This window comes from Macaca mulatta, chromosome 1 (assembly GCF_049350105.2).
Source record: "Macaca mulatta isolate MMU2019108-1 chromosome 1, T2T-MMU8v2.0, whole genome shotgun sequence".
Classification (NCBI taxonomy): domain Eukaryota; kingdom Metazoa; phylum Chordata; class Mammalia; order Primates; family Cercopithecidae; genus Macaca; species Macaca mulatta.
The window spans coordinates 110,043,408-110,066,777 of NC_133406.1; the positions used below are offsets into that span (position 1 = coordinate 110,043,408).

The window sequence follows — 23,370 nt, forward strand, 5'->3', positions numbered from 1 at the left end:
CTGGACACACCAACACAAGAAAGATACCCCATCAATGCTCCCATCCTGTCTACCAGTACATCTAACTTCCACCCCTTCCACTGTAGCACCAGCCTTCCTGAACATGAACTACAAAGATTGGCAGTTAGGCTCTCAAGGTCTGGGAAGTTTGACCAGAGGCTGCCTCAACAGCAGGTGAGCCAGGTGACCACGGGACTGGGATCCAACCTATAGTCAAAGGTGAGAGTGACAGGTCCATGGAGTAGGGGTAGGCAGCTGAGGGGAACCTGAGTGGGGGAGGATCCCAGAGAGCTGTCCCCTTACCTGAATCCCAATGCCTCCCTCCTGGAACGACGTCATCCCAAGAATTGGCAAGACACACAGCCAAGGGATAATAAATATAATTGCTATGACGGAACCTTGCCTAGAGAAGCAGGAACATCCTCTACTCCCAGCCCCCACCTGTCCCCTCCCGCATGCTGAGGGTGAGTTAGATGCTTTGAGATCACCCTGGGACTGCTGGGAGCTATGGGGGATGCTGAGGGCAGGCCCCAGTATTCCGGCTAACCACTCCAGCCCCTGGGCCGGCCCCCTAGCCCAGAACGTCCAGGTAGACCGGAGGTGCCTGGGCCAGGGCTTGCAGCCGGGCGTGCACGTCCTTGATGCTGTGGCGTTGCTGGGGCTCCCGCTGCCAGCAGCCCCGCATGATGGCGTAGACCTCTGGTGGGCAGGCACGTGGCCGCTCCAACTCACGTCCCTGCGTGATGCAGTCAATTGCCTGGGGCCACCGGAGAGACAGAGGAGAAAGCACACTAGGCTGGGGGCAAGAGAGTGAGGCCAGTCCCAGTGCCCTCACTGAGGCTCCCAAGGCAGCTCATACCACTCATCTGGGCTTCTTAGCCACTAATAACCTGAATGGACAGAGTGAACCCCAAGATTCATTTCTGCTCTGACACTGAGAAGTGAGAAGGATTAAGGCTTGACTCTGGGAAGCTTGGGCTGGGGTAGGACTGCTTCCTGAAAACTGGGATCAGATGCTAAGAAGACTTGCCAGGTGGGTTGAGGAAGGGGAGGGGCTGAGGTATTTATCAAATCCATCAGTTTAGTGTTGGGGGCTGAAAGGAGGAGGAGAAAGGCCCTGACTCTCAGTTCCAGAGAAAGAAAAGAAAATAGAGCAGAATTGCAGTTAAAGGCCTTGAAAAATAGCTGGCTTTCATTTTCAAGAAGAGGGCAATCCCCACTTCTTCTCTCTTCTGTGGATACCACTCTGTGGGACTAGCTCTCCCAAAAAGAAACTGCAGCAAGAAAGATCAAAGTTAGACTCTAGGAAGAACTGCTAAAGCAGTTAAGGAATCCAAAGAAGGAGAAAGGATGGCAGGGAGTGATTGGAGAAGGGACCTGGAGCCTCTTTTCCCCTTCTTCCCCCCTCCCTGTTAGAGGACTTGGGTTATGGGCGGCCCTAATTCCATTTCTTCTCTCAGTGCTTGAGAAAATTAAAATCTATAACCCTCTCCCCCACCCCACCAGCCTCCAGGGAGCAGACTGCATTAGGAGGAGAAATGGAAACTGACAGCTGCGAGCCAAGGAGGAGGTGGGGGCAGCTGCTCTGGGAGACAGAACACCTGGGGCCTGCTCTGGCTGTGGCCAGCTAGGAGGGCAGGAGGAGGGGGTAGGACTGTCCTTCTGACAGTCTAACCTCCGGCCGTCCTGCTGCAGCGTTGGGCCTTCTTGTGCTGGGCTCCTCTTCCCGTGCTGGTCCCTTCCGCTCTGATAATACCTGCTTAGCTCTACAAAATGCAGCTAGAGATGGGGGTCTGGGCTCCATGTACAAAGCACTTTGAGGTTCCCCTAGGGGCCAGCTGGGCCTGGGCTTGGGACAGTAGGTGAAGGCAAGAATAGGGGAGGAAGAGAAGAACAGAGCCGGGGTGGACGGGACACAGTGTCGGCATGGCGCTGGAAAGGGACCCCCAACAGGCTGTGGCGGAGGGGCGGAAGGGGAACCGAGTTCCCTGAAAAAGGGACCTGAAGGGGCATGGGAGGGGGAAGCCAGCAAAGGGCGACCACGGGCCGGGGCTGACCTCAGTGTTGGAGAGCTGGTACCAGGGCTGTTTGCCGTAGGTGAAGATCTCCCAGAGCACCACGCCGAAGCTCCACACGTCACTCTCGGTGGTGAACTTGCGGTAGAGGATGCTCTCGGGTGGCATCCAGCGGATGGGCAGCATGGTGCGGCCTCCCACCTGCGGTGGGCGGGCGCTGCGTCAACTCCAGGGGCGCCTGGGACAGCCCGTCAAGGCACAGCTCACCCCTGCCCCATCATTAAAAATAAATATGCCAGGCGCGGTGGCTCACGCCTGTAATCCCAGCACTTGGGGAGGCCGAGGTCAAGAGATTGAGATCATCCTGGCCAACGTGGTGAAACCCCGTCTCTACTAAAAATACAAAAATTAGTTGGGCGTGATGGCGGCACCTGTAATCCCAGCTACTCGGGAGGCTGAGGCAGGAGCATCGCTTGAACCAGGGAGTCGGAGGTTGCAGTGAGCCGAGATTGTGCCACTGCACTCCAGCCTGGCGACAGAGTGAGACTCCGTCTCAAAAAAAAATAAATTAAATAAATAAACAAACAAACAGATGTGCCTCTCAGTGCTAACAGGCAAAAACTGAAGGGTGCTGTTTCCGACCAGGATAGCAAAGGAGACAGAATCCCCACCAGTGGGGGCTGAGGAGGTAGGTTGAAAACTAGAGCCAGTGAATCTCAGACCCTTGCAGGCTTCCTAGCAAGGGCAGGCTCTCAGTGATCTTGGGATCCAGGGAGTCTACAGTTTGGAGTCAGGGGAAGGCGTTGGGGACAAAGGACCCTTACACGGTAATAGTCGGTGCTGTAGATATCCCTGCTCATGCCGAAATCACCAATCTTGACCACCAGTCCTTGGCCCACCAGACAGTTTCGTGTGGCCAGGTCCCGGTGCACAAAATGAAGACCTGCCAGGTACACCATCCCCGCAGCGACCTGGCTAGCCACGGCCAGCAGCTGCCCCAGACCCAGGGGGCCTGGAGCCACATCCTCCCCACCAGCCAGCAGCTTGGCATCAGGCCCATGGGATCTGTGAACAAGAAAAGGAGTGGGGATAGGCTGGGAGGACAGAATCCCCAGGAGCCTGAGGAAGGCGATCCCCAGCAGCCAGGTGTGATGGGAGAGGAGACTGGGGGCCTAGTAGTGGAGGATTGAGAGAACAGTAGAGGCAGCTGTCCAGAGGGGCGGGACGGAGGAGCAGAACAGGCGTGCCCACCTCCAGGGCTTCCACCAGAGACAGCTCACAGTTCCCACATCCATGCCTTCCTCTCTGGCAGCTCCTTGAATTCCAGATGCCCACTGGCCCCTACATCCCTTGCCATAGGCACGTCAGACTCAGCCCTTGCCAATTGCAGCTCAGTGTCTTTCCCTGAGCCTGACCCTGACCCTGCCTCAGGGAAGGGACCCTCCCCACCCAGGCAGACCCTGAAACCAGGGAGTCCTTGATTGTCCTGTCTCTCTCCCCTTTGCCCTCAGTGACCAGCCATTCCTACAGGGTCTTCCTTCCTTTTGAAGGTGTCCAGGATGCCTGCCTTCTTCCCACAGTGAACACTTGGGTCAGTCCTAGTCACTCATCTGTATTCCCCAATGTTCCTTCTCCTGAACCTTTGCCTGAATCGATCACTTTGCCAAGAATGCCCTTTCCTACTAGCCAATCTTCTCCTCATTCGTTTAGTTGAGGCATTTGTTAAACATTTCCAACGTGCCAAGCACCGGGGCCACAGCGCAGAGTATGATGCAGATAAGCAGGTCATGGCAGTGCAGTGTGAGGGGCACCTGGCAGGCACGGGTGGGAATGGAAAAAGCCAGGGAAGGCTTCCTAGAGGAAGGGACACCTAAACTGAAACTCAGCTCCTGAAGCCATTCGAAGGGGGCTGAGGCAGGGAGGGGTAGAGTCTGTGTGTCTGTCTCCATCTTTCTGTGGAGGGAGGGAGGCCCAGTGCTCCAGGCAGAGGGAACTGGAAGTACAAAGGCCTGGAGGGGAGAAGGAACAGATGGTCCCTCCTAGGGGAAGTCTTCCAGACTCATCTCTGAGCATTAATGATTCCCTCCATTGATTCCCCCAGTGTTCCATCCAGCAGTTAGAGCCTCATCTCCCACAGCCTGGGCCCCAGATGGTGGTATCTCCCTAGCCTGTGTCCTCAAGACCAGCACTGAGCCTACGCCATGTCTGGGAGCAAAGAGATAGGCTCCTCCCTGGCCTTCTCGGGCTCCTCTCTGCCGATCCTCCTCCACACTCAACCTTGGGTCTGGCCTCGCCTCCTGCTCCACACCCTGCATGGGCTCCCTCCTGGTCCACACGATAAGCCCAAGACTCAGGGTTCTCTCCTAGCTGAGTCCTGCCACCTGACTGCATGAATGACCCATCACTCCCAAGGGGATGTTTGGGGACCAGCTCATGACCATCAGCTGGACAACCACACAGCGCTTGCTCATCCAGAACCACAGCCCTCCACTGTCCCTCTTACTGGTGAGGAAAGTGAGGGGAAAGCTACTCGGCAAAGAAGGCTCAGCTCATAAGTGGCAGCTGATTCCAAACCCTGGTCTTCTCCCTGCCTTGCAAACACTGCCCCATCCTCCCAGGGGCGATCTCATCAGAAGATGACCAAGGGAGTAGACCAAGGGACTAGACCAAGGGAACATGTGACCATCACATCAGGGGTTGAGAGTAGGGGCTCTGCCTGGGGTCACATCACCCCTGGGCCATTCACTACCTGTGTACCCTTGGGCAAGTCACCGAACCTCTCTAAGCCTTATCTGTGAAACAGGCACGTTTCTTGAAGTTATTAAAATTAGCACAAATAGATAAACATATCAGAGTTGTTCTGTCCGAAGTCAAATAAATGAATTTTTTGTAACTTGCTCCAAGTATAGATTGCAATATATGCTTGGAGGCCATAAAGAATAAATACATATTTATATTATTATACAAGATATATATGTCCTAGCACATAAAATCATAATAAGAACGAATTGTAGAGTCAGGTGCAGTGGTGAGCACCTGTAGTCCCAGCTACCAGGGAGGCCAAGGTGGGACAACTGCTTGAGCCCAGGAGTTTGAGGCTGCAGTGAGCTATTATTACACCACTGCTGCACTCCAGCCTAGGCAACAGAGCAAGACCCCATCTCTAAAACAATAACGCTAATAAATACATTAAAATATAATAATAATAAATTATAAAGTATATAACATAGCACCTGGAACATAGAAGGTGCCTGATAAATGTTCATTACTGTTGTTATTGTCATTGTCTGAATTGCCACCCTTAGAGGCCTGGCCTTTGTGTGCCACACACAAATGCACATACATCCTCTGCAAAGCCCACCCACCTCGATATTTTAGCTCACGGCCTTTGCCATCGCAACGTCCCTGACTACTGACACTTGTCCTTTGCAAAAGTCGCCCCTACATTCACACGTCTGTCTCCTCTACCATCTCAGAGCTCCTTGGGGATGGGAATGTGCCTCCTGATCTTTCTTGGTGTCTCCCCTTGGTTTGAAAGACAAGCAGGGATGTCTATAGGGAAGGGATGATGGGGCCCAGAGGCAGGGGCCAGCGCTGAGGCCAGGTGCTGGTACCGGAGGAAGCGGTTGAGGTCCCCATGCCGCATATACTCAAAGACCATGAGCAGGGGGCGGCCCTCGGTGCAGACGCCGAAGAAGCGCACAATGTGCTGGTGCTGCAGCATGGTGAGCAGCTCGGCCTCGCGCTGGAAGTCCTGCCGAGCACTCTCCGACACCTCCTTCAGTGCCTGGATGGAAGGGGCAGGGACAGGGCTGAGTGGGGGCCCAGTCCTCACTGCTGTTCATCCAGGGCAGCCCGCTCACCCCAGCCTCCAGCCATCTCAGCCCTCTGCATCTTCCCCCAATCTGTCCTGATGTGATGGAGCTCCTGGGGGTGGGACCCAGTCCAACAGTGCCCCCTGGGCAGGGTCTCACCTTGACAGCCACCAGCATCTTGTCCTGCTCAGGCAGAAGGTTGTGGCACTCAGCAAGGAAGACCTTCCCAAAGGCGCCCTCCCCCAGCTCCCACTTGAGCACGATGTCCCGGCGCTTGATGTGGTGAACACCTGAGGGGGCTTGCAGGGTCAGACGGGAACTCCAATCTTGGGAGGGCTGGGGTTGTAGGGGAGGACTGTTTTGGCAGGGCTGTGTGCTGCACAAGGCTGCCCAGACAAGGGGCTGCACGGGGGCTAAAATTCAACCTGTGCCCCTTCACCAAGCCCCAGGTCATAGTATGGGGCTGCATCTGCCCAGACAGGACAAGGTGTGAGCTAGCTGTGACTCCGGGCAGGGGCTGCAGCTAAGAGCCGGGCTGGACTCAGCCTGAGAATGGGCTTATGGCTGGAATAGGGCTGGGAATAGAAAGGAAGGGATCGTTCAGGCCTCGGTGGGTAAGGGCGATGGCCTAGGGGCTTCTACACACACAGACACACACACACACACACACACACACACATATACACACACACACACACTCGCCCCTGCCCTTGACCCAGCATAGCCCCTCACAGGCATCACTGAAGTATTGCGGGTTCTCGATGATGTGGCCTTGGAGTCCAGAGCCTTTGCCCTCGGTGGGGGACAGGGAGCTGCCACCCAATGTCATGAAATGCAGGGACATGGCCAACCCGTCCTCTGGAGCCAGGACAGCCGGGCCTAGGGAAGAGACACAGCCACATGGAGGGGTTTGCCCACATCTTGGCCCTGCCCACCCTTGCCTGCAGGATGCCTGGTCATCCCCACCTTGTAACTTGCAGGGGAGAGACTGAGGAGTTAGGGAGCGAGACAGCAGGCACAGGGAAGACGGCACCACCGCCTCTCCCTGTGCTGGCTTCTGTCCCACCCGTGGCCCCATGGGCACCAAAGAACTCCCCCGCCCCACAGAGCCCAGACCTCCCAGACCCACTTAGTGCTTGACTACAATCCAGCCACCAATTAGCAGCTGCCGCCTCTGAAACTACCTCAGCACCAGCCCGACACACACTCACACACACACTCACACAAGCCTCACAGCCAGGCCTTCATTTATACCCCTAACACACTCACACACCCTAGAACTCCCATGTGCACAGCCCCCCAGACAGAGACAGAGTCAAGAAGAGCCAGTAGGAAACAAAGCCAGGAGAACAGACAGACAGACAGCCCTCTGCAGCCTCGACTCACGGTTGATCCCAAACTTGTTTCTCCTTCCGCATTTGTTGAGCACAAGGAGCAGCATAGAAAGGAAGAGGCAGGCAAAGACGGCCAGGCCCACAGCCACCGAGACCTGGTGGGAGGCAGGGGTGGTTAGATCCAGGGGCTTCTTCTGCACTCTCAGAGCCGCCCATAGCAAGCCATTTTTTCATCCTGCATGGGAGCCCAGAACCAGGCCTCCAGACCTGCCTCGTCCTCCCCTGGGGACCCCTGCAGTGGCTGTGAGGGTGGCAGTCAGAGCTCAGACCAGATGGTAGTGACCTCCCTGCTCTGACCAGAAATGATGTGCAGATGAGCCTCTACCCAGCCTCCCGGTCCCAGAGTCTGCACAAGCTTCTACTTCCTATCTCACCCCAAAAGGTGTTTCATCCTTCTTCTCCACCGGGTCTCCAGATGTGCTGTTAGTATCTGTGGGGACACAAGGCAGGAAGGGTGAGCCTTGGTGCACACTGTCGCCTCCAGTAACCCCCCAACCCTGGCCCCAGCTGGCCTCTCAGGGATCAGGTCAGCTGTACCCTTTGCCCTAGCCTCGGCTCCAGAGACCAGGCAGAACCTGCCCTCCACCTTGGGCTACTCACCCACTGGCGAGAAGGAGACTGCAGCAGGAGGGAGGAGAGAAAGCAGTCAGAGGGAGAAGGAAAACAGTGAGTCCCCTACCTATTCTGGGACTCATTCCTTCATGGGGTGAGGGGGGATGGAGGTGGGCTGCTGGGCCTCAAGGGAGAAAATGCATGTGACCCTTTTCCAGCTGGGCCATGATGCCCTGGTGCATGGCTGTCTCCTCAGCCAGCCTACAAGGATGGAATAGCTCAGGAGTTCAGGAGTCCTGGCTTGGGGAGAGGGTAAGGAGGCCAGAACAGCTGGACACCAGGACTCCAGACTCCTCTCTGTCCGGAACCAAGCACTCCAATTTCTGGGGTAACAGCTATGGCAGGAAGTTGGCTGTAACCCAGGCGGAGCCCAGAAGTGGGAGCAGGGTTCAGGACAGCCCTCGCACCAGGGATGGGGTCCTCGGGGTTGAACTCGAAAGGGTTGTCCATGAAGGCAGCCATGATGGAGGCGGAGGCCTGGCCGAAGGGGTTGGCAGCCAGCAGCGTGTAGTTGCCGTTGTTGACGTGGGTGGGCTGGTTGAGGCGCAGACACCCGTGCCGCACAGTCTCGTTGGCCGCTGGCTCCAGGAACTCGGTGAAGATGAAGCTGGTCTCATTGAGCACGGAGCCATTGAAGAGCCAGCGCAGAGACGGTGCCGGCTGCCCATCCACAGAGAAGGGGATGCACCAGTGGTGCATTTCCACCGCCGTGTGCAGCTGCACGCTGGCCGGGACTGTGGGCCAGAAAGAGCAACAGCAGGAGGTCAGGGCGCAGCTGGAGGAAGCCCAGCACACACCCGACAAGTCCAGGGGCAAAGCAAGTAGAACCCGAAATCAAAGGGCAGGCCTGGGAGAAACAGGTCAGCAGGCCCTAGGAAATTCACCAAGGAGAGACGTTTTGAAGAAAGTTGACAATACATGTTAAATAAATCAGGCAGCAGGCATATAAAATGCAGAGGCTTAAAGAGTGTAAGTGGTGGGCCATAAATAAGTCATAGCCCCACAGAAGTGGGGTACCAGCTTATGACACTTAAACATGGAGTCTTTGGTGTAAGGAATCTAGAAAAAGTCAGTGTAACCAAGCTGAAGAAGATGGGTCAGGGGGCCTAACAATCAAACAAGCTAAAAATATACAGAGTTAAATTTGGGGGAAAAGCCAGGCACAGTGACTTGCTCCTGTAATCCCAGCTACTCAGGGTGCTGAGGTGGGAGGATCGCTTCAGGCCAGGAGTTCAAGGCTGCGGTGAGTTATGATCCCAAAGCATTCCAGCCTGGGCAACAGGCTGAGACCCCATCTCTTCAAACACACACACACACAGACACACACATACACACAGACACGCACTTTTTGAAAAAGGTATGGGTTTGAAATAGACCCAATCTGGTAACAGCAAAAGCCCCTCAATGATAGAAAAAAAGTGTATGTATGCATAAATAAATACATACATATATATAATATAGCATTTATACACAGGAATACTATTTAGCAATGAATTGCGTGAGCTACATAGAGTGACTCCCATTAACGTGAATGAATCTTATAAATATAATGTTGAGTGAAAGAAACCAGATACAAAATAATACACGCAGTATGATTCCATTTATATAATGTACAAGAACAGGCAAAACTAAACGATACCGATAGGAAAGCATATTTGAGAAAAATTATTTTTAAAAGCAAGGAAATGGTTGTCCTGACAAAAGTCAACATGAGATGGGAGAGTGGGATGGGATTGCGAATAGGGAGAGGTGTTGGGTGGCGGGGGCGGGGGGTCTTCCGTGGTGCTGGTAAGAGTAGTTATTGTTTAAAGTATATATATTGTTTGCACATTTCTATGTACATTTCACAATAAAAGAAGAAAACTGATGTAAAGTAGAAGATTTAAGGTAATTTGTTGGCTGACCTAGAGAAATTAGGCAGCGAGCCTAGAGAGGAACTCAGGAGGAGAATTTCCTCTTTTGAAACTAGGATGCGGGAAGAAGGACCCGATGAGGGATGGGCATGAAAAAATACTTCGGAGCAGTGGGAACAGCCGGGCATCTGGTGTTGAGGGCCTCAGGTAGCAAGGCTTGGGCAGGGGGCCAGAAAGAAATCCATCTCCGTCCCTCTGGCCTTGACGAGCCCCCAGGACTTCCCCCGAAGGATCGGGTTTTCATGGGAATCTGGAAACAGCTGGGAGGGAGCAGTTGTGGAGACACACATCCCACCCTTTCCTCCAGCCCCCACCCTACATCCTCTTTTGAGGGAAGAAGAGATGAGTAGGGGCTGGGTGCAGGGACTGCCACTGAGACTCACAGGAGACGTTGACCTGAACAGAGAGCTCTGCCCGGCCTACATCATTCTCTGCCCAGCACGTCACGTTCTTCCTGTTGAGGTCACTGGTGACATTGGCCAGGGTCAGCCCCAGGGACGGCAGAGCCCCAGATTTCTAGATCAGGAAAGAGAGGCGGAAATCAGAAGGAGCTTTAGCCAGCTCGGGGCTGGGGCTGATGTCTTTGGAAAGCCCCTCTGACTCCAGATGGATAGGAGAGGAGGGCTGGGAGGGAAGAGGAGGGAGAGAGGGGTGGGAGAGAATGTAGCAGAGAATGTCCTTCCTCCTTTAGGTTTGTTCATTGACTATCTCCTGGATCACATTTTTAAAAATTTTATGTTTTATTTTTGTAGCGACGGGATCTTACTGTTCTGCCCAGGCTGGTCTTGAACAGGGCCCCAAGTGATCCTCCCACCCCGGCCTCCCAAAGTGCTGGGATTACAGGCGTGAGCCACTGCGCCCCGCCTGGATCACGTATTTAATTATGTGAAAAATCTAAAATATAACCAATAACCTCAAAATAGGCACAAAATATCCCAAACTGAAACTAAGACCAGCCATCTGAGCAGCTAAATGGATGTCACGCATCCCAAGTACCAAATCTGGACACAGCTCATTGGAGACCCCACTAAGACCTCACCACCTATTCATTCCTGTTTTACACACAGTTCTAACAAACTGAGTCTCTGCCCAAGGAAGATCAGAAACAAAGAGATGGTGCGAATAGCACGGCAGCAGTTAGAAACAACAGCAGCAGCGTCGCCTCCTGCAGCAGATGAGGACCATGGGTGAGGTTGGACAGGCAAAGTGACTTGATTCTGAATCATCGTCAGGATTGAATCAGATCGAGTTTCTCTTCCTAGGAAACTGTGGATTTGTCATGTGTAAGTTACATGATCTTACGACAATTCTTCATCTTGCTGAACCATGGGATTTTTTTGTTTGTTTTGTAAGCTGAAGAGGTGGACAAATTATCTTTTGACATTTTAGAAAGTGATTTTCACAAAATGATGAAAATAATGAAGTGGTGGATAAATCTCATTTATCTGAAAACTTCATAAACGTGGAATCCTCTGACCACATGCCAGAGGAGGTATGGTTTCCCCAGGCTTCCAATGGAATACGTGAGTTCAAAGGCTCCAGTAGAGTTTCCAGCCTTTTGTGCAAGCTTTGGGTTCCAGCCACCTTGAGGGGAAGCCCTGCCTTACCCTCTGCTTCCCTTGGCTGTCCCATCCCCTCCACTTACTGTGAGGCCAATAACTCTTCCTCTTGAGATGCTCTGCCACCCTTATCCTCCTAACTAAGGGAGAGCAGCCTCTCTTCCCCTCCATTTAACTCAGTTAGGGTGCAATTATTTTTTAAGGGATAGGGTCTCGCTTTGTTGCCCAGGCTGGTCTCAAACTCCTGGTCTCAAGTGATTCTCCCTCCTTGGCCTCCCAAAGTGCTGGGATTACAGGTATGGGCCACTGTGCCCAGTAGGGAGTGACTTTTGTATATATAGTTTCTAGAAAATTGGCCGGGCGCGGTGGCTCAAGCCTGTAATCCCAGCACTTTGGGAGGCCGAGACGGGCGGATCACGGGGTCAGGAGATCGAGACCATCCTGGCTAACACGGTGAAACCCCGTCTCTACTAAAAAATACAAAAAACTAGCTGGGCGCAGTGGCGGGCGTCTGTAGTCCCAGCTACTCAGGAGGCTGAGGCAGGAGAATGGCGTGAACCCGGGAGGCGGAGCTTGCAGTGAGCTGAGATCCAGCCACTGCACTCCAGCCTGGGCGGCAGAGCGAGACTCCGTCTCAAAAAAAAAAAAAAAAAAAAAAAAAAGAAAACACAGATGGTAGCAAACATGTAAGACTCCCAAAGAGAAAGCAAATCCTGGAATCGCCCCAAACAGAGAGTTGATCTAAGGTCTCTCCATGCAGGGGCATGGCCTCTGCCTGGTCCCCTTTCTTTTACTCACTCTAGGCAGCTTTGCTGTCTGGAGGGAGAGGATCCGCTCAGTGGCTAGTGGTCCCTCCACCAAGTCTGAAGTCTCCTGCTCAGCGCCCAATGGCTCCTCCCTCAGTATGGTTCCAGGGGCCTCCAGCAATTCTGGGGTTGACTCTCCCACCAAAGTGAAGGCTCTCCAACTAAACACCACGCTCCCAGCCCCCTAGGCACACATTCCTGGTCCCTTCATATCCACTCCTCCTGCCCAGGTGGAGCCAGCTTTTTGGGTGGGCACAGCCCATTGTCAGCTGCTGTCGACCTCGTCAGCAAGGCCAACTGAGTTCCCTGTGGCTACTCTCATCTGCCCATCGCCAGCCTAAGGACAAAGGGTAAGGCCTGGGAAGGTGTCCAAAGACATGTCTGGATAACAGAGATAGAGGCCAGAGAACGCCCAGGGGCAGGCAGGACATCAGAAGGCCATCATGTCCACCTCCTCAGCTTACAGATAAGAAAACCAAAGTGCAGGCAGATTAAGGGATTTTTCTGAAAGTCACTCCCAGAATTAATTAGTGAGAGAGCTGGAGCCAGACCTATGCCTCCCTTACTAATGCATTCATCACATGCCCAAGAGGATGCTCCTTCCAGAATCTCCAGAAAAAAAGACCATGAGGCCCCCAAGAACTCATCCCAGATGCAGTACAACTGATATTGTGCCTCCTCCCTGGGTCCCAGTTTCATTATATAGAAAAGTGATCGGCCAAGCACAGTGGCTCACGCCTGTAATCCTAGCACTTTAGGAGGCAGAGGCAGGTGGATCACGAGGTCAGGAGTTTGAGACCAGTGTGGCCAAAGTAGTGAAACCCCGTCTCTACTAAAAATACAAAAATTAGCTGGGCGTGGTAGTGCGTGCCTGTACTCCCAGCTACTCCGGAGGCTGAGGCAGGAGAATCGCAGAATCACTTGAACCCGAGAGGCGGAGGATGCAGTGAGTCAAGATCGCGCCACTGCGCTGTGCTCCAGCTTGGGCAACAGAGCAAGACTCCATCTCAAAAAAAAAGAGAGAGGGAGAGGGAGAGAGAGGGAGGGAGGGAGGGAGGGAGGGAGAGAGAGAGAGAGAGAGAGAGAGAGAGAGAGAGAGAGAGAAAGGAAAGAAAGAAAGAAAGAAAGAAAGAAAGAAAGAAAGAAAGAGAGAGAGAGAGAGAGAGAGAGAGAGAAAGAAAGAAAGAAGGAAAGAAAGAAAAGGGATGTATGGGAGAGATGGTCTGTTGGGTTCCTCTCAGCTCCAACATGTAAGATTTCTGTGACCCTCTCCCTTGCAGCCAACACCATGTTCCCAGAAAGGGGTCCTGGGGCTTCAAGTGTAGCCTGGGGTCCCTGCTGCGTCAGTGCCCCCCCCCCGAGGGTGTGCATGCCCTGGGCTGCCCCACAGCATAGGCCTGAGCCCTGTGGGTCTAAAGCATCTCTGTCCATCCCTCAGCCTCAGTGTGCTCCTTATTTATTGTCTCTTTCCTCCACAGTGTGTCTCTCTTTCCCCGTCTTTGTCCCCTGTGCTCTGCCTGGACCTCTTGGGGGCTGCGGGCTAAGGGCTTCTCACCATCACTGTGGCTGACTGCTCCAGCTCCGTGAGGATCCAGCCGGCCTGTTCCAGGCCCCGCCCCTCCACCTGGCACCACAGCAGCACATCGTCCCCCACATCCACGGAGGCGTTGGGCACCTGGACCTTCAGCATGGGCACACCTGGCCACCCAGGATGCCCAAGGGCCAAAGGGTGTTAGAGCTGGGAGTGGCCCCAGAATTCTACTGCAGGGCTGCTCCTTCCCCCACCCTCCTCAGTGACCCGGAGCCCAGGCAATGTCACCCCAGGCAGTATCCCCCAGCCTTTGCCAATGCCCATTCCCCAGGCCTTTTCAGTGCTTGCTCAGTGCCCTCTCCCTCAGGCAGGTGAGCCTCTTTCCCAGCCCCCTTACACCATCTCCCTCACCCAGCACCTACCACAGCTGGCATTGGGCATATGGGCCAGGGGCCCTTGCCCGTGACACTGCAGCTTCTGTTCATGCACTCCGCCCAGTCCCTCCTCCTCCCAGCGCTGTAGCCAGCGCAGGGCACAGGAACAGTGCAGAGGGTTCCCCGACAGGACCCTGGTGGGCATGGGGGACACCAAGTGAGTCAAGGAAGGGGCCTGAGGGATCACAGGGATAAGAGAGAGCAGTTAGGCCGCGAGGAGGACGGTCTACAGGTGAAAGGGAGGACACAGAGGTCTTTCCGTCTGACTCCAGTAACAGGATGTTATTCAAAGAAATAGGCCGTTGGGAGGCCAAGGCAGGTGGATCATGAGGTCAGGAGATCAACACCATCCTGGCTAACACGGTGAAATCCCGTCTCTACTAAAAATACAAAAAATTAGCCAGGACCACGTGGTGGCGGGCACCTGTAGTCCCAGCTACTCGGGAGGCTGAGGCAGGAGAATGGTGTGAACCCAGGAGGCGGAGCTTGCAGTGAGCTGAGATTGCACCACTGCACTTCAGCCTGGATGACAAAGCAAGACTCTGTCTCAAAAAAAGAAAGGAAAGAAAGAAAGAGAGGGAGGGAGGCGGGGGAGAGAGAGAGAGAGGGAGGGAGGGGGAGAGAGAGAGAGAGGGAGGGAGGGAGGGGGAGAGGGAGGGAGGGAGGGGGAGAGAGAGGGAGGGAGGGAGGGGGAGAGAGAGAGAGGGAGGGAGGGAGGGAGGGGGAGAGAGAGGGAGGGAGGGAGGGGGAGAGAGAGAGAGAGAAAGAAAGAAAGAAAGAAAGAAAGAAAGAAAGAAAGAAAGAAAGAAAGAGAAAGAAAGAAAGAAAGAAAGAGAAAAAAGGAAAGAAAGAAAAAGAAAGAAAGAAAGAAAGAGAGAGAGAGAGAGAAAAGAAATAGGCCAGGCGCAGTGAGTCACACCTGTTATCCTGGCACTTTGGGAGTCTGAGGCGAAAGATTGCTTGAGCCCAGGAGTTCAAGATCAGCCTGGGCAACATGGCAAAACCCCAACTCCACAAAAAGAAAAAATAATGTAAAAATGAAAGAAATTGAATGCAGAAAGTGGAAGACAAGACAGCTGATGGCTGAGGGATGCATGGGGCTCCCTCACCCCAGGCTCCCCCGATGAGAAACCAGGCAAGGGCTCTCAGCATGGTGACAAGGAGGGAAAGGCACAGCCTCCCAGAGTGACCCAGAGGCCTTAAGTGCCCACCAGGTACACATGAACCCCTGCGCCCCACTCACCCCTGTGCAAGGTGCCCTGGGAATGTTGCCAGATGTGCCGTGGACACACAGTGGGCCTGGGATCTGCTCAGCCAGGCCCAGCACACACACAGTCATCCAGGCCAGCTCCCCAGGGCAGTAGCCCCCTTAACGGGTGGTCCTGCAGCCCCTGCTTTGATGGGGGTGTCACTGGCATGCACATAGTCCCCAAAGAGACCCCCCCAGCAGTGCCACACAGACACAGTGACCCAATGCCATCCCACAGACCCAAGTGCACGCAGGCACACACACACTTGGTGCTCTTGTCCCTGGAAGTGCCCCCACTCACAGTTCCTGTAAGGAGAGGCCCTGCACAGTTTTCCAGGAGAGAGACTCCAGAGCATTGAAGGAGAGATTCCTACGGGCGTGGAGACACAGCAAGACAGACCCCTTGAGTGACCCGACCTCACTCTGACCCAGAGTGAGGGAGGGGAGGAGCCGAGAAAGAAGTTGACATCTGGCTCCCCCTCTCCAGTCTAGGCAGCCAGAACAAGCCTTGGAAGGCAGTGTGTGTGGATGGATGGGGGGGCGTGGTAGAGGGCTTTTTGAGTCCCACTCCTTTCCCTGGGACAACAAGGGTTAACCCTACTTAGCCCCCTCTCCAGACCCCAGGGAGGGGGATCTGAGGGAACAGCCGCTCCTCCCTCCCCCACTGCTTTGGCCCCAGCTGGCAAAGTGCTGAGGCCACAGCTGGGGGAAGGGCTCCATCTGTGCTCCCCTCCCCACAGAGCCCAGGACGGGGCCAGAGGAAGAGGGGGAGGATTGAGGTTGCCACACTCCCTTGACCCTACCTGACCACAAGGAACTCAACGCACTTCCTCAGTTCCCCTCCACCTCCTCCTTTCAGGCCCTCCTCAGTGACTAAAAGGTCAGGCAGGAAAGGACCCACACCCCCAGCCCCCTCGTTGTAGGGGTGGAAAAAGTGAGCCCAGCGGGGGCCTGGCCACACCGGAAAATGATGTAGGAGCCCCAGTGCCCTGTGCCCTTTGTCAGGCTGCTGCTGCTGGGACCCTCTGCCTCTGAGGGGCCTATCCTGACCCCTCTCTTTTCCTAGTCAACCTAGAATTTGTGGTGGCTGGGTTGGAGAGGTACCACCACATAGGGACCAAAGACACAACCCACTCTAGAGCCAGATAGAGCGGGTGTAAGTTCTATCCTGCCACTTACAGCTGTGTGACCTCAGTCCAGAAACTCAACCTCTCTGATTCTCAGAATTCTTATCTATGAAATGGGGACAAGAACACTCTCTCTCTCACCAGGTTGATTGTGAAGATTCATTGACATAAGTACCGTGAAGTGTCATTGAACACGTTTTTAACGGAAGCCCCGGTGCATAGATGGTGATACGACATCACTTTATTTTGCCTTGTTAAATTGCTGGACACAGCAGAGTGTAGAGGACCCCGCATAACTCCATGAATGTCGGCCCCACCATCCTTCCCATCTCTCCGCCTGCTCATGTTGGGGGACAGGGGAGCTGAACTCCCACCCTCAGAAGGCCAGGGAGGGGCTGCCAGGGACTCTGATGGTCCCTCCTGCCCATCCCATGACCCTCTGTGTCCTACAGCAGGGGTCCTCAATTCTCAGGCCACAGATGGGAAAATAGTGCCACTGTTCTCCAGCCTGAGCAACAGAGGGAGACCCTGACTCTTAAAAAATAAATTAAAGAAAAAGAGGGGGACAGCAAGGAAGAGGGGCTATAAACAGGGTAAATATGTGGTCTGTTAGGAACCCGGCCGCATAGCGTGAGGTGAGCAGCAGTGAGTGAGCATTACCGCCTGAGCTCCGCCTCCTGTCACATCAACAGCAGCATTAGATTCTGTGAACTACTGCGCATGCGAGGGATCTAGGTTGTGCGCTCCTTTTGAGAACTAACTAATGCCTCATAATCTGAGGTGGAACAGTTTCATCCTGAAATCATCCTCCCCTCCCGCACCATCTGTGGTAAAATTGTCTTCCATGAAACCAGTCTCTGGTGCCAAAAAAGTTGGGGTCCGCTGCTCTACAGGAGGGATAGCTATGACTCCCGAGAATGAGGAGGGTGACAAGTGGCAGACCTAACACCCCAGCTCCCAGGATGTCCTAGGAGCCAAGTCAATGCGTCCCTGGGAAATGGAGTCCCAGCCAGAACACAGGAGTCCTGCTCCTGACGCTTGCTCCCTTTGCACTGGTGTGTATCTGAGCCCTGGGAAGAAAGATGGGGCGGGCACCTATGAGAAGTATCCTTGCAGCATGGACCATGGAAGTGAGATGGCAAGGAGGACCTCTAGCTGGCGGGGGTAAGAGCATGCCATCCCTGAGGGAGATGGGAGGAAGCCCCAGGAGAATGGGTGAGGTGACTTCCCTGACCAGGCTTGGGCCCCTCGCAAACATTCCCCGGGGAGAGCCAAGCCCATTAGCAGCGCAAGTCTGGGTGTCCTCCCCAATCCCCACTGCCCAGCACTGGCCACACTCACAGGCGACTGAGCCGAGGAGTGAAATGGAAGGCATCTGGCGCCACGAAACGGAGACCACTCTTCACGATGGTGCTGGGGAGGGGTGCAGGAGGATCAGTCCCCAGGTCTCAGCTACTCTGGGCCCCTGGCCCTCCCTGCCCATCCCAGCCTCCCAGTCCCCTGTGCTGAACTCCTACCCCTCCTCAGGCCCCTCATTGTTTCCTCAGCTACCCTAGACCCCTCAAAGCCCTGAGCTTCCTGACCTCTCCCAGTCCCTCAGTCCTCAGCCTCTCAGGTCCTCCCAGGCCCTCAGACCCTTGAGCCCTCCCTGACCTTCTGGTCTCCCCCAGGCCCACGCTGAGCTCCACACCCACAGTCCCCATTTTCCTCACAGGTTTCTCAGCTCCCCCAGGCCCCTCAGGTCACGGAGCTCCAGATGCTGCAGATGCTGCTGGTTCTCGATGTAGCTGTGGGGAGAGGGGATGGGAGTCACAGGGCTCAGGCCCACACTTGAGTTCCCATGTCGACCCTCCTGCTCCCTCACAAGACACAGGCACATGCCACATGCACATCACAGGCACACGCATATGCACCTGTTCAGACCTGCATACACACTTACATGGCATGCACATACGAATGCATACATATGCACATGCATGTGTGTGCATGAACACACAAGCGCACACATGTATAGATCCCCAGACACTCACACATATGCACACTCTCACATACCTCTTGCACACATGCACACACCCAGGTATGCACACGCACACACGCAGAGGCATAAGCATCTGCACAGATGACGCCATGCACATGCACATGTGCCTTCAGGAAGAGGCTCACACATGGACACACAGAAACAAAGCTCACATCCATCTCTCACGTGCACACACATAAGTCCATTCTCACATTGTTGTTCTGCTTTTATATCAGGCATGCCTGGCACACGCTCACCAATGGGAGGTTATACTGAAACACTTGCTACCACAAAGGATCAAGGCTCATCCCTGCCACTACCCCACCCAGCACAGACAAAGCCTGTGCTCATGCAAATGTATGTTCCCAAACGTGCCCGCCCAAGGGCCACTGCCTGGGCTCACCTGTACTACACAAACACACACACACATATACACACACAAACATCTCTGCACCCCCATAGCCTCGGGCCCCTCTCCACACCCAAGCAGCAACCCCTACTCCACCGAAACCTCCCCTACCACCTTTTCAGCAGATCAAGCAAGAGGCTTAGAGGCTATCAGTCAGGGACCCCAAGGAGGGACCCAGGAAAGAGGAGAGGAGCAATGAGAGGATGCAGTCAGAGTGTTGGGGAGGGGAGAAGAGGCACAGACTGGCTGACTTATACAGCGAGAGAGAGACAGCGAGAGAGAGAGAGAGAGAGAGAGAGAGAGAGATGGAAAGGTTCAATGAAGAGGGTGGGGGCAGAAGGGCAGAAAAACAAAGAGAGAGTGAAACAGAGACACTGAAAGAGAAACCGACAGGAAGAGACTGTCAGAGAGATAGTGACAAGTAAGAAGGAAGACAGATAAGGGAAGGGAGACAGCGAAACAGATAGATAAGGACAGATAGCTACAGAAAGCAAGACAGACAAGAACGAAAGAAGAATGAGTAGGCATTCAGGTCTAGGGGACGGCTGATGCCCTGGGCCCTGCCTGACTGCTGGATCTGACGTACCAGGGAGTTCCTGAGAACTCAGCTGCCCTGCAGTGACATGTTTGTGTGCCCCCCCACGCCACAAAACACATGCCAGGGGCCCCTGACTCACTGCCGGTTCTCAGAACTCTCCCCCTCTACCCTCTAACTTTCCCTACCTTATAGGAACCAGGACCAGCCTAAGTGACCCCTCCCTTCCTCCTTTCCTCCCTTTCCAGCCTTGGCCCCACCAGGACAGCCAGGATCAGATCCTAAGTTTCCCTGTGGACTTAGTGGAGACCTAGAAAGTAACCTCCACTGACTACAAGGGAGGCCAGGTCCCTGTTCTACCCATCCCCCAGCCCCTGCCCAGAAGGTTTCAAACTGTAGGGACCCAGGGAGGGAGTGAGAATGCAGTGGGCTGGCAGGGTGTGTGTGAGCTGTCAGGCCAGCGTGCTCAAAGCTGCCTCATTCGTTTGGATTCATAATCAATCTGTCTATTCGAGTCCATTATCTCCTCGTTAGCTCTGCGGGTGAGGGAGGAGGGAGGGGCTGTGCAGGCAGTGAGGAGGGGGTGTCAGGCTGCAACCCCACCCAGGGGGACATCTTAGCTTGCCACCCTGCATGCCTCCTAGTCCCCAGTCCTGGCCTGTCCACTTCCCCTACCACTCCATCCCTACCCTGCTGGACCCACTTGGGACTTGGAAGGAGTTGGGAAATGGGAGCCCTGATGGCAAGCACTGGGGAGTCTGGACCCCAGTCTGAAGGCCCAGGGTGATGAGAGAACTGGACTAGGAGGACTGGCAGCCTGTCTCTCATGCCCCCTCCCATCATGCAGAGATGTAGGCCTAGACCAAGACAAGGCCATCTCCTCTACTCCTGGTCTCCCTGGAGCTATTAGAGAGAGAGATTGAGTACCTTCCTGTTGATTACCATAAGATACCCGAGTAACTCAGTGCCAATTAGTGCAAGCTGCTCAAGTAACTTCCAGACATTGATGATCCTCACCTTGATACCTTCCAGCCCATCACTGCATGGGGCCAGGGTTCCTTGTCCACCCTGTAAACCCCAGGCCCCAGGAGGAGGATTTTCTCGCAGTTCCTCCCCTCTTCTAGATGTCTTGCTGGCCATGATAGCCATATGTAATATTCAAGTATTTTCCAGCCATCACCATGTGATGCCTGAGTACCTCCAGGCCAGTCATCACTGCATACTCCCATAGGTTTCACCAGCTGCTGAAAAGTACTTCAGTATTTTGTAACCAATTCCTGCAGAATGTCAGAGTCCTGCAGAATGCTGAAGATTCCTCCCAGCTTTGTGTACCAAAGGGAGGAGGGTCTCTCAGCAAGGGCCCTGACTCCCCGCCCCGGATTGGAGAGGGAGATGGGAGTGGGGAGAGAAAATCCAGGAGGGGGTCCCATTTCCCAGATCCAAATCAAGGGGTTCTGGGGAAAGGAATGGTAAAAATGGAAAGAGGAGAGCTCAACCACCCAGCTCCTTACCACCTCCCACCAATGCCAGCCAGCTCAATCCCCAATTCCAGGAGAAAAGCTGGGGTTGCCTCCTCATAACAAGGAAGTGGGTGGGGGCTGGCTTGCCCCTTTCCCTAGAAAAGGGAAAAGGTAGTAAGGGTGTCAAACTGGGGACTTCTCTGCTGGTAACCACCTTTCTCTGTTGGACAGAGCAGGAGCCTCTGACTGAGCTCAAGAAAGCGGCTTCTAGACGGCTAGGCTCTCTCAGACCTGGTGCCCAGAGATTCTCCCCTCGATCTCCCTGAAGCCGGCGGCCCAGCTGCCCTGAACACTAGGGGACATCCAGGCAGTGACCGTAAAGCTTGCTAGGGCATCGGCGGCTGCGGAGGAACGCCCGTGCACCGCCAAAGGCTGCGTCGTGCCAGCCTTCCGCTGTACTCGCCCTGCCTGACCAAGCAAACAAGCGGAGAGTCCGCGCCCTCGGGGCATGGCAATTCCTGCCTGTCCCCGCGCCCCCTCGCACGCCGGACACTCACAGCTCAGTCAGGTTCTCTGCGCCGGGCAGGTGGTGGAGGCTATCCAGGGCCCCATCCCGTGTGCATCGCAGTCCCGAGGAGCCGTGGGGGCAGCAGGCATCGGGGCAGGGTGAGGCGCCCGCAGATGCCAACATCAGCCAAGCCAGCAGGCTGCCCGGCCCCGCAGCCCAGCTGTGCCAGCCGAGCTGCCCGCGCCGTCCGCCTCGCAGCATCGCGGCGGCGCCCGCCTTGCTCCGGCGGGGCAGCCGTCTGTGCGCTCTCAGCTGCTGCTGCCAGGCCTCCGCCGACATGTGCGCTGGGCGGTGTTAAAGACCCAGCCGCCAGGAAAGGGCGGAGCCAGTCGCCCCCGCCCGGCCCCGCCCCGCCCCTCGTCTCCAGCCCCTTCTCTCCCCTCTGACGCCCCCAACTCTGCCCCCTCTCCTGTTAGGGGTCCCCAGCGTCAGCCTTCTCCCCGAGGATCCCCCCAGCTCCGGGAGATGCAGAGGGGCCGCAGCAGAACGCCTCGGAGGTGTCTGCTGAGGCCGGGGGTGGGAAGTTGATACGTTATTTCTCTCAGCTTAAAGCAGCTGTATTTTTACATTTGGGGAGGAGGGAAGATAACTGAGTTGAGGAAAGGTTGCTGTCCAGGTCATCCTAGTCAGCCCCAGACTCAGCGCTCCATCCTCACCGCGCGCGTGCCTGGGGGAGTGCGCATGTCACTTGGAGTAAGTTAGGTAGAACATTCTCCGAACTCTAGGAAGAAAAGAAAAGGACTACCAAAGATCAATCGCAGAACCTGGGGAGGAAGACACAGACCGGGCAGAGAAAGGGAAGGGTCGCTTGATCCGGCCGAAGGGAGTCCAGAGAGCCAAGACCGCGCCTCCAAGAGAAGCCACAGGGTGGCGCGAGAAGCCCGCGCGCAAAGGAGCCAGCTCTCCGCCCGGGCTGGGTGGCTGGGGGTGCGATCTGCAGCCCCCAATCAGCAACGCCTCAGGTCTCAGCTTCAGTCCCTGACCCCGGCCAGCCAGCGCCGGCCCCGGGGCAGGATAGGGTAAGGCAGGGCGGGCTGACATCGATCGCCTGCCTCCCTGACAAGAGCATCGATTTATTCGTGAAGAAATTAATAGATCTCTTAGCTCCTCCGATGCGGGAGCCGCCCGCAGGTGGAGCTGAGGACCGTGCAACTTGGTGGCCGCGCACCTGGAAAGCCCCGGGATCCCCAGCACCCAGGGCAGCAGAAGGCTGGTCCCAACCCCTCCCACCGCGCAAGCCTCTGTGGCTGCACGAACCCATCCGTCTCAAGCTGAGGAGAGCGAGGGGAAGAGGGGTCTCTCTTGGCAGGGAGACAGGCAAAGCCCCAGGGAGCAGGCGAAGGATGGCCTCCTAGAGGCTGGCAGTTCTCCTCTCCGCCAAGGCCCCAGCATGAATGGTCCCCCAAATCCCCGAGACAGGGACACACTGACCGACCAAGCAGCCTGAGTTCAAGAAGATGACCAGACGGAGGCAGAGCCCCACACAGTGATCGCCTTCTTCATCGGGATATTGGTCAGAACCAAGGGACTAGGCGGTGACGGAGCCTGGCGCTAAGGGGTCTCCAAAGAGGACTGGGAGGCCTCCTGGGAGGCTGAGAGGGGCTCTGAGAGGCCAAAGGCTGTCCACGTTCTCCCGGGTCGAGGCTGCCAGAAGTTACCCGGCAGGTGTCAAAGCACCGGGAAGCAGAATCTAGACACAGTCCTCCCCAGAAGCCCGGGCGCTGGCTGCCCCTCCGGCGGCGCAGCCCCACTTGGAAGAAGCTTGTGGTGGGGACAAAGGATTGGGGGGACCCGCTGCAGCCGCAGCGGGATTTGAGGAAGCTCAGTTCTTGGCCCACCCTTCCCCCCGTATTTTGGCCTTATTTCCCCAACAGATATGTCCTCCCCTCAGTTGTTAGGCTAAATATTTTGGCTTGGCTGGAGGGG

The 23,370-nt window shown here is 55.3% G+C and overlaps 1 protein-coding gene across 4 annotated transcripts; it reads right to left on the reverse strand.

The window, feature by feature from the left end:
* Window positions 1-364: 364 nt before the first annotated feature.
* On the reverse strand, window positions 365-23,226 carry NTRK1 (neurotrophic receptor tyrosine kinase 1). 4 transcript variants are annotated; one of them, XM_001114243.5, is made up of 17 exons: window positions 21,434-23,226; window positions 18,168-18,242; window positions 17,797-17,868; window positions 15,630-15,698; window positions 14,068-14,213; window positions 13,670-13,812; window positions 10,133-10,265; window positions 8,244-8,570; window positions 7,825-7,842; window positions 7,599-7,654; window positions 7,217-7,319; window positions 6,563-6,709; window positions 5,990-6,120; window positions 5,630-5,802; window positions 2,840-3,080; window positions 2,058-2,216; window positions 365-757 (listed from the first exon to the last, which is right to left on the reverse strand). In XM_001114243.5, exons 1-17 carry the CDS (start codon window positions 21,721-21,723, stop codon window positions 572-574), a joined length of 2,469 nt encoding a protein of 822 aa, XP_001114243.4. In that variant the 5' UTR covers window positions 21,724-23,226; the 3' UTR covers window positions 365-571. The 4 variants fall into 4 exon arrangements, with proteins under 4 accessions (XP_001114243.4, XP_028683336.1, XP_077798333.1 ...); XM_028827503.2 differs by lacking the exon at window positions 7,825-7,842; XM_077942207.1 differs by lacking the exon at window positions 7,825-7,842 and having other exon boundaries at window positions 5,990-6,129.
* Between the last annotated feature and the right edge of the window lie 144 nt (window positions 23,227-23,370).

Coding starts and splice junctions, on each gene's coding strand:
- NTRK1 (XM_077942206.1), bottom strand. CDS start 21,723: ATGTCGGCGGAGGCCTGGCAGCAGCAGCTGAGAGCGCACAGACGGCTG. Junction 15,699..17,796: donor ACTCCTCGGCTCAGTCGCCT/GTGAGTGTGGCC, acceptor CCACGCCCGTAG/GAATCTCTCCTTCAATGCTC. Junction 7,320..7,598: donor AGGATGAAACACCTTTTGGG/GTGAGATAGGAA, acceptor GCCTCCCACCAG/GTCTCGGTGGCTGTGGGCCT.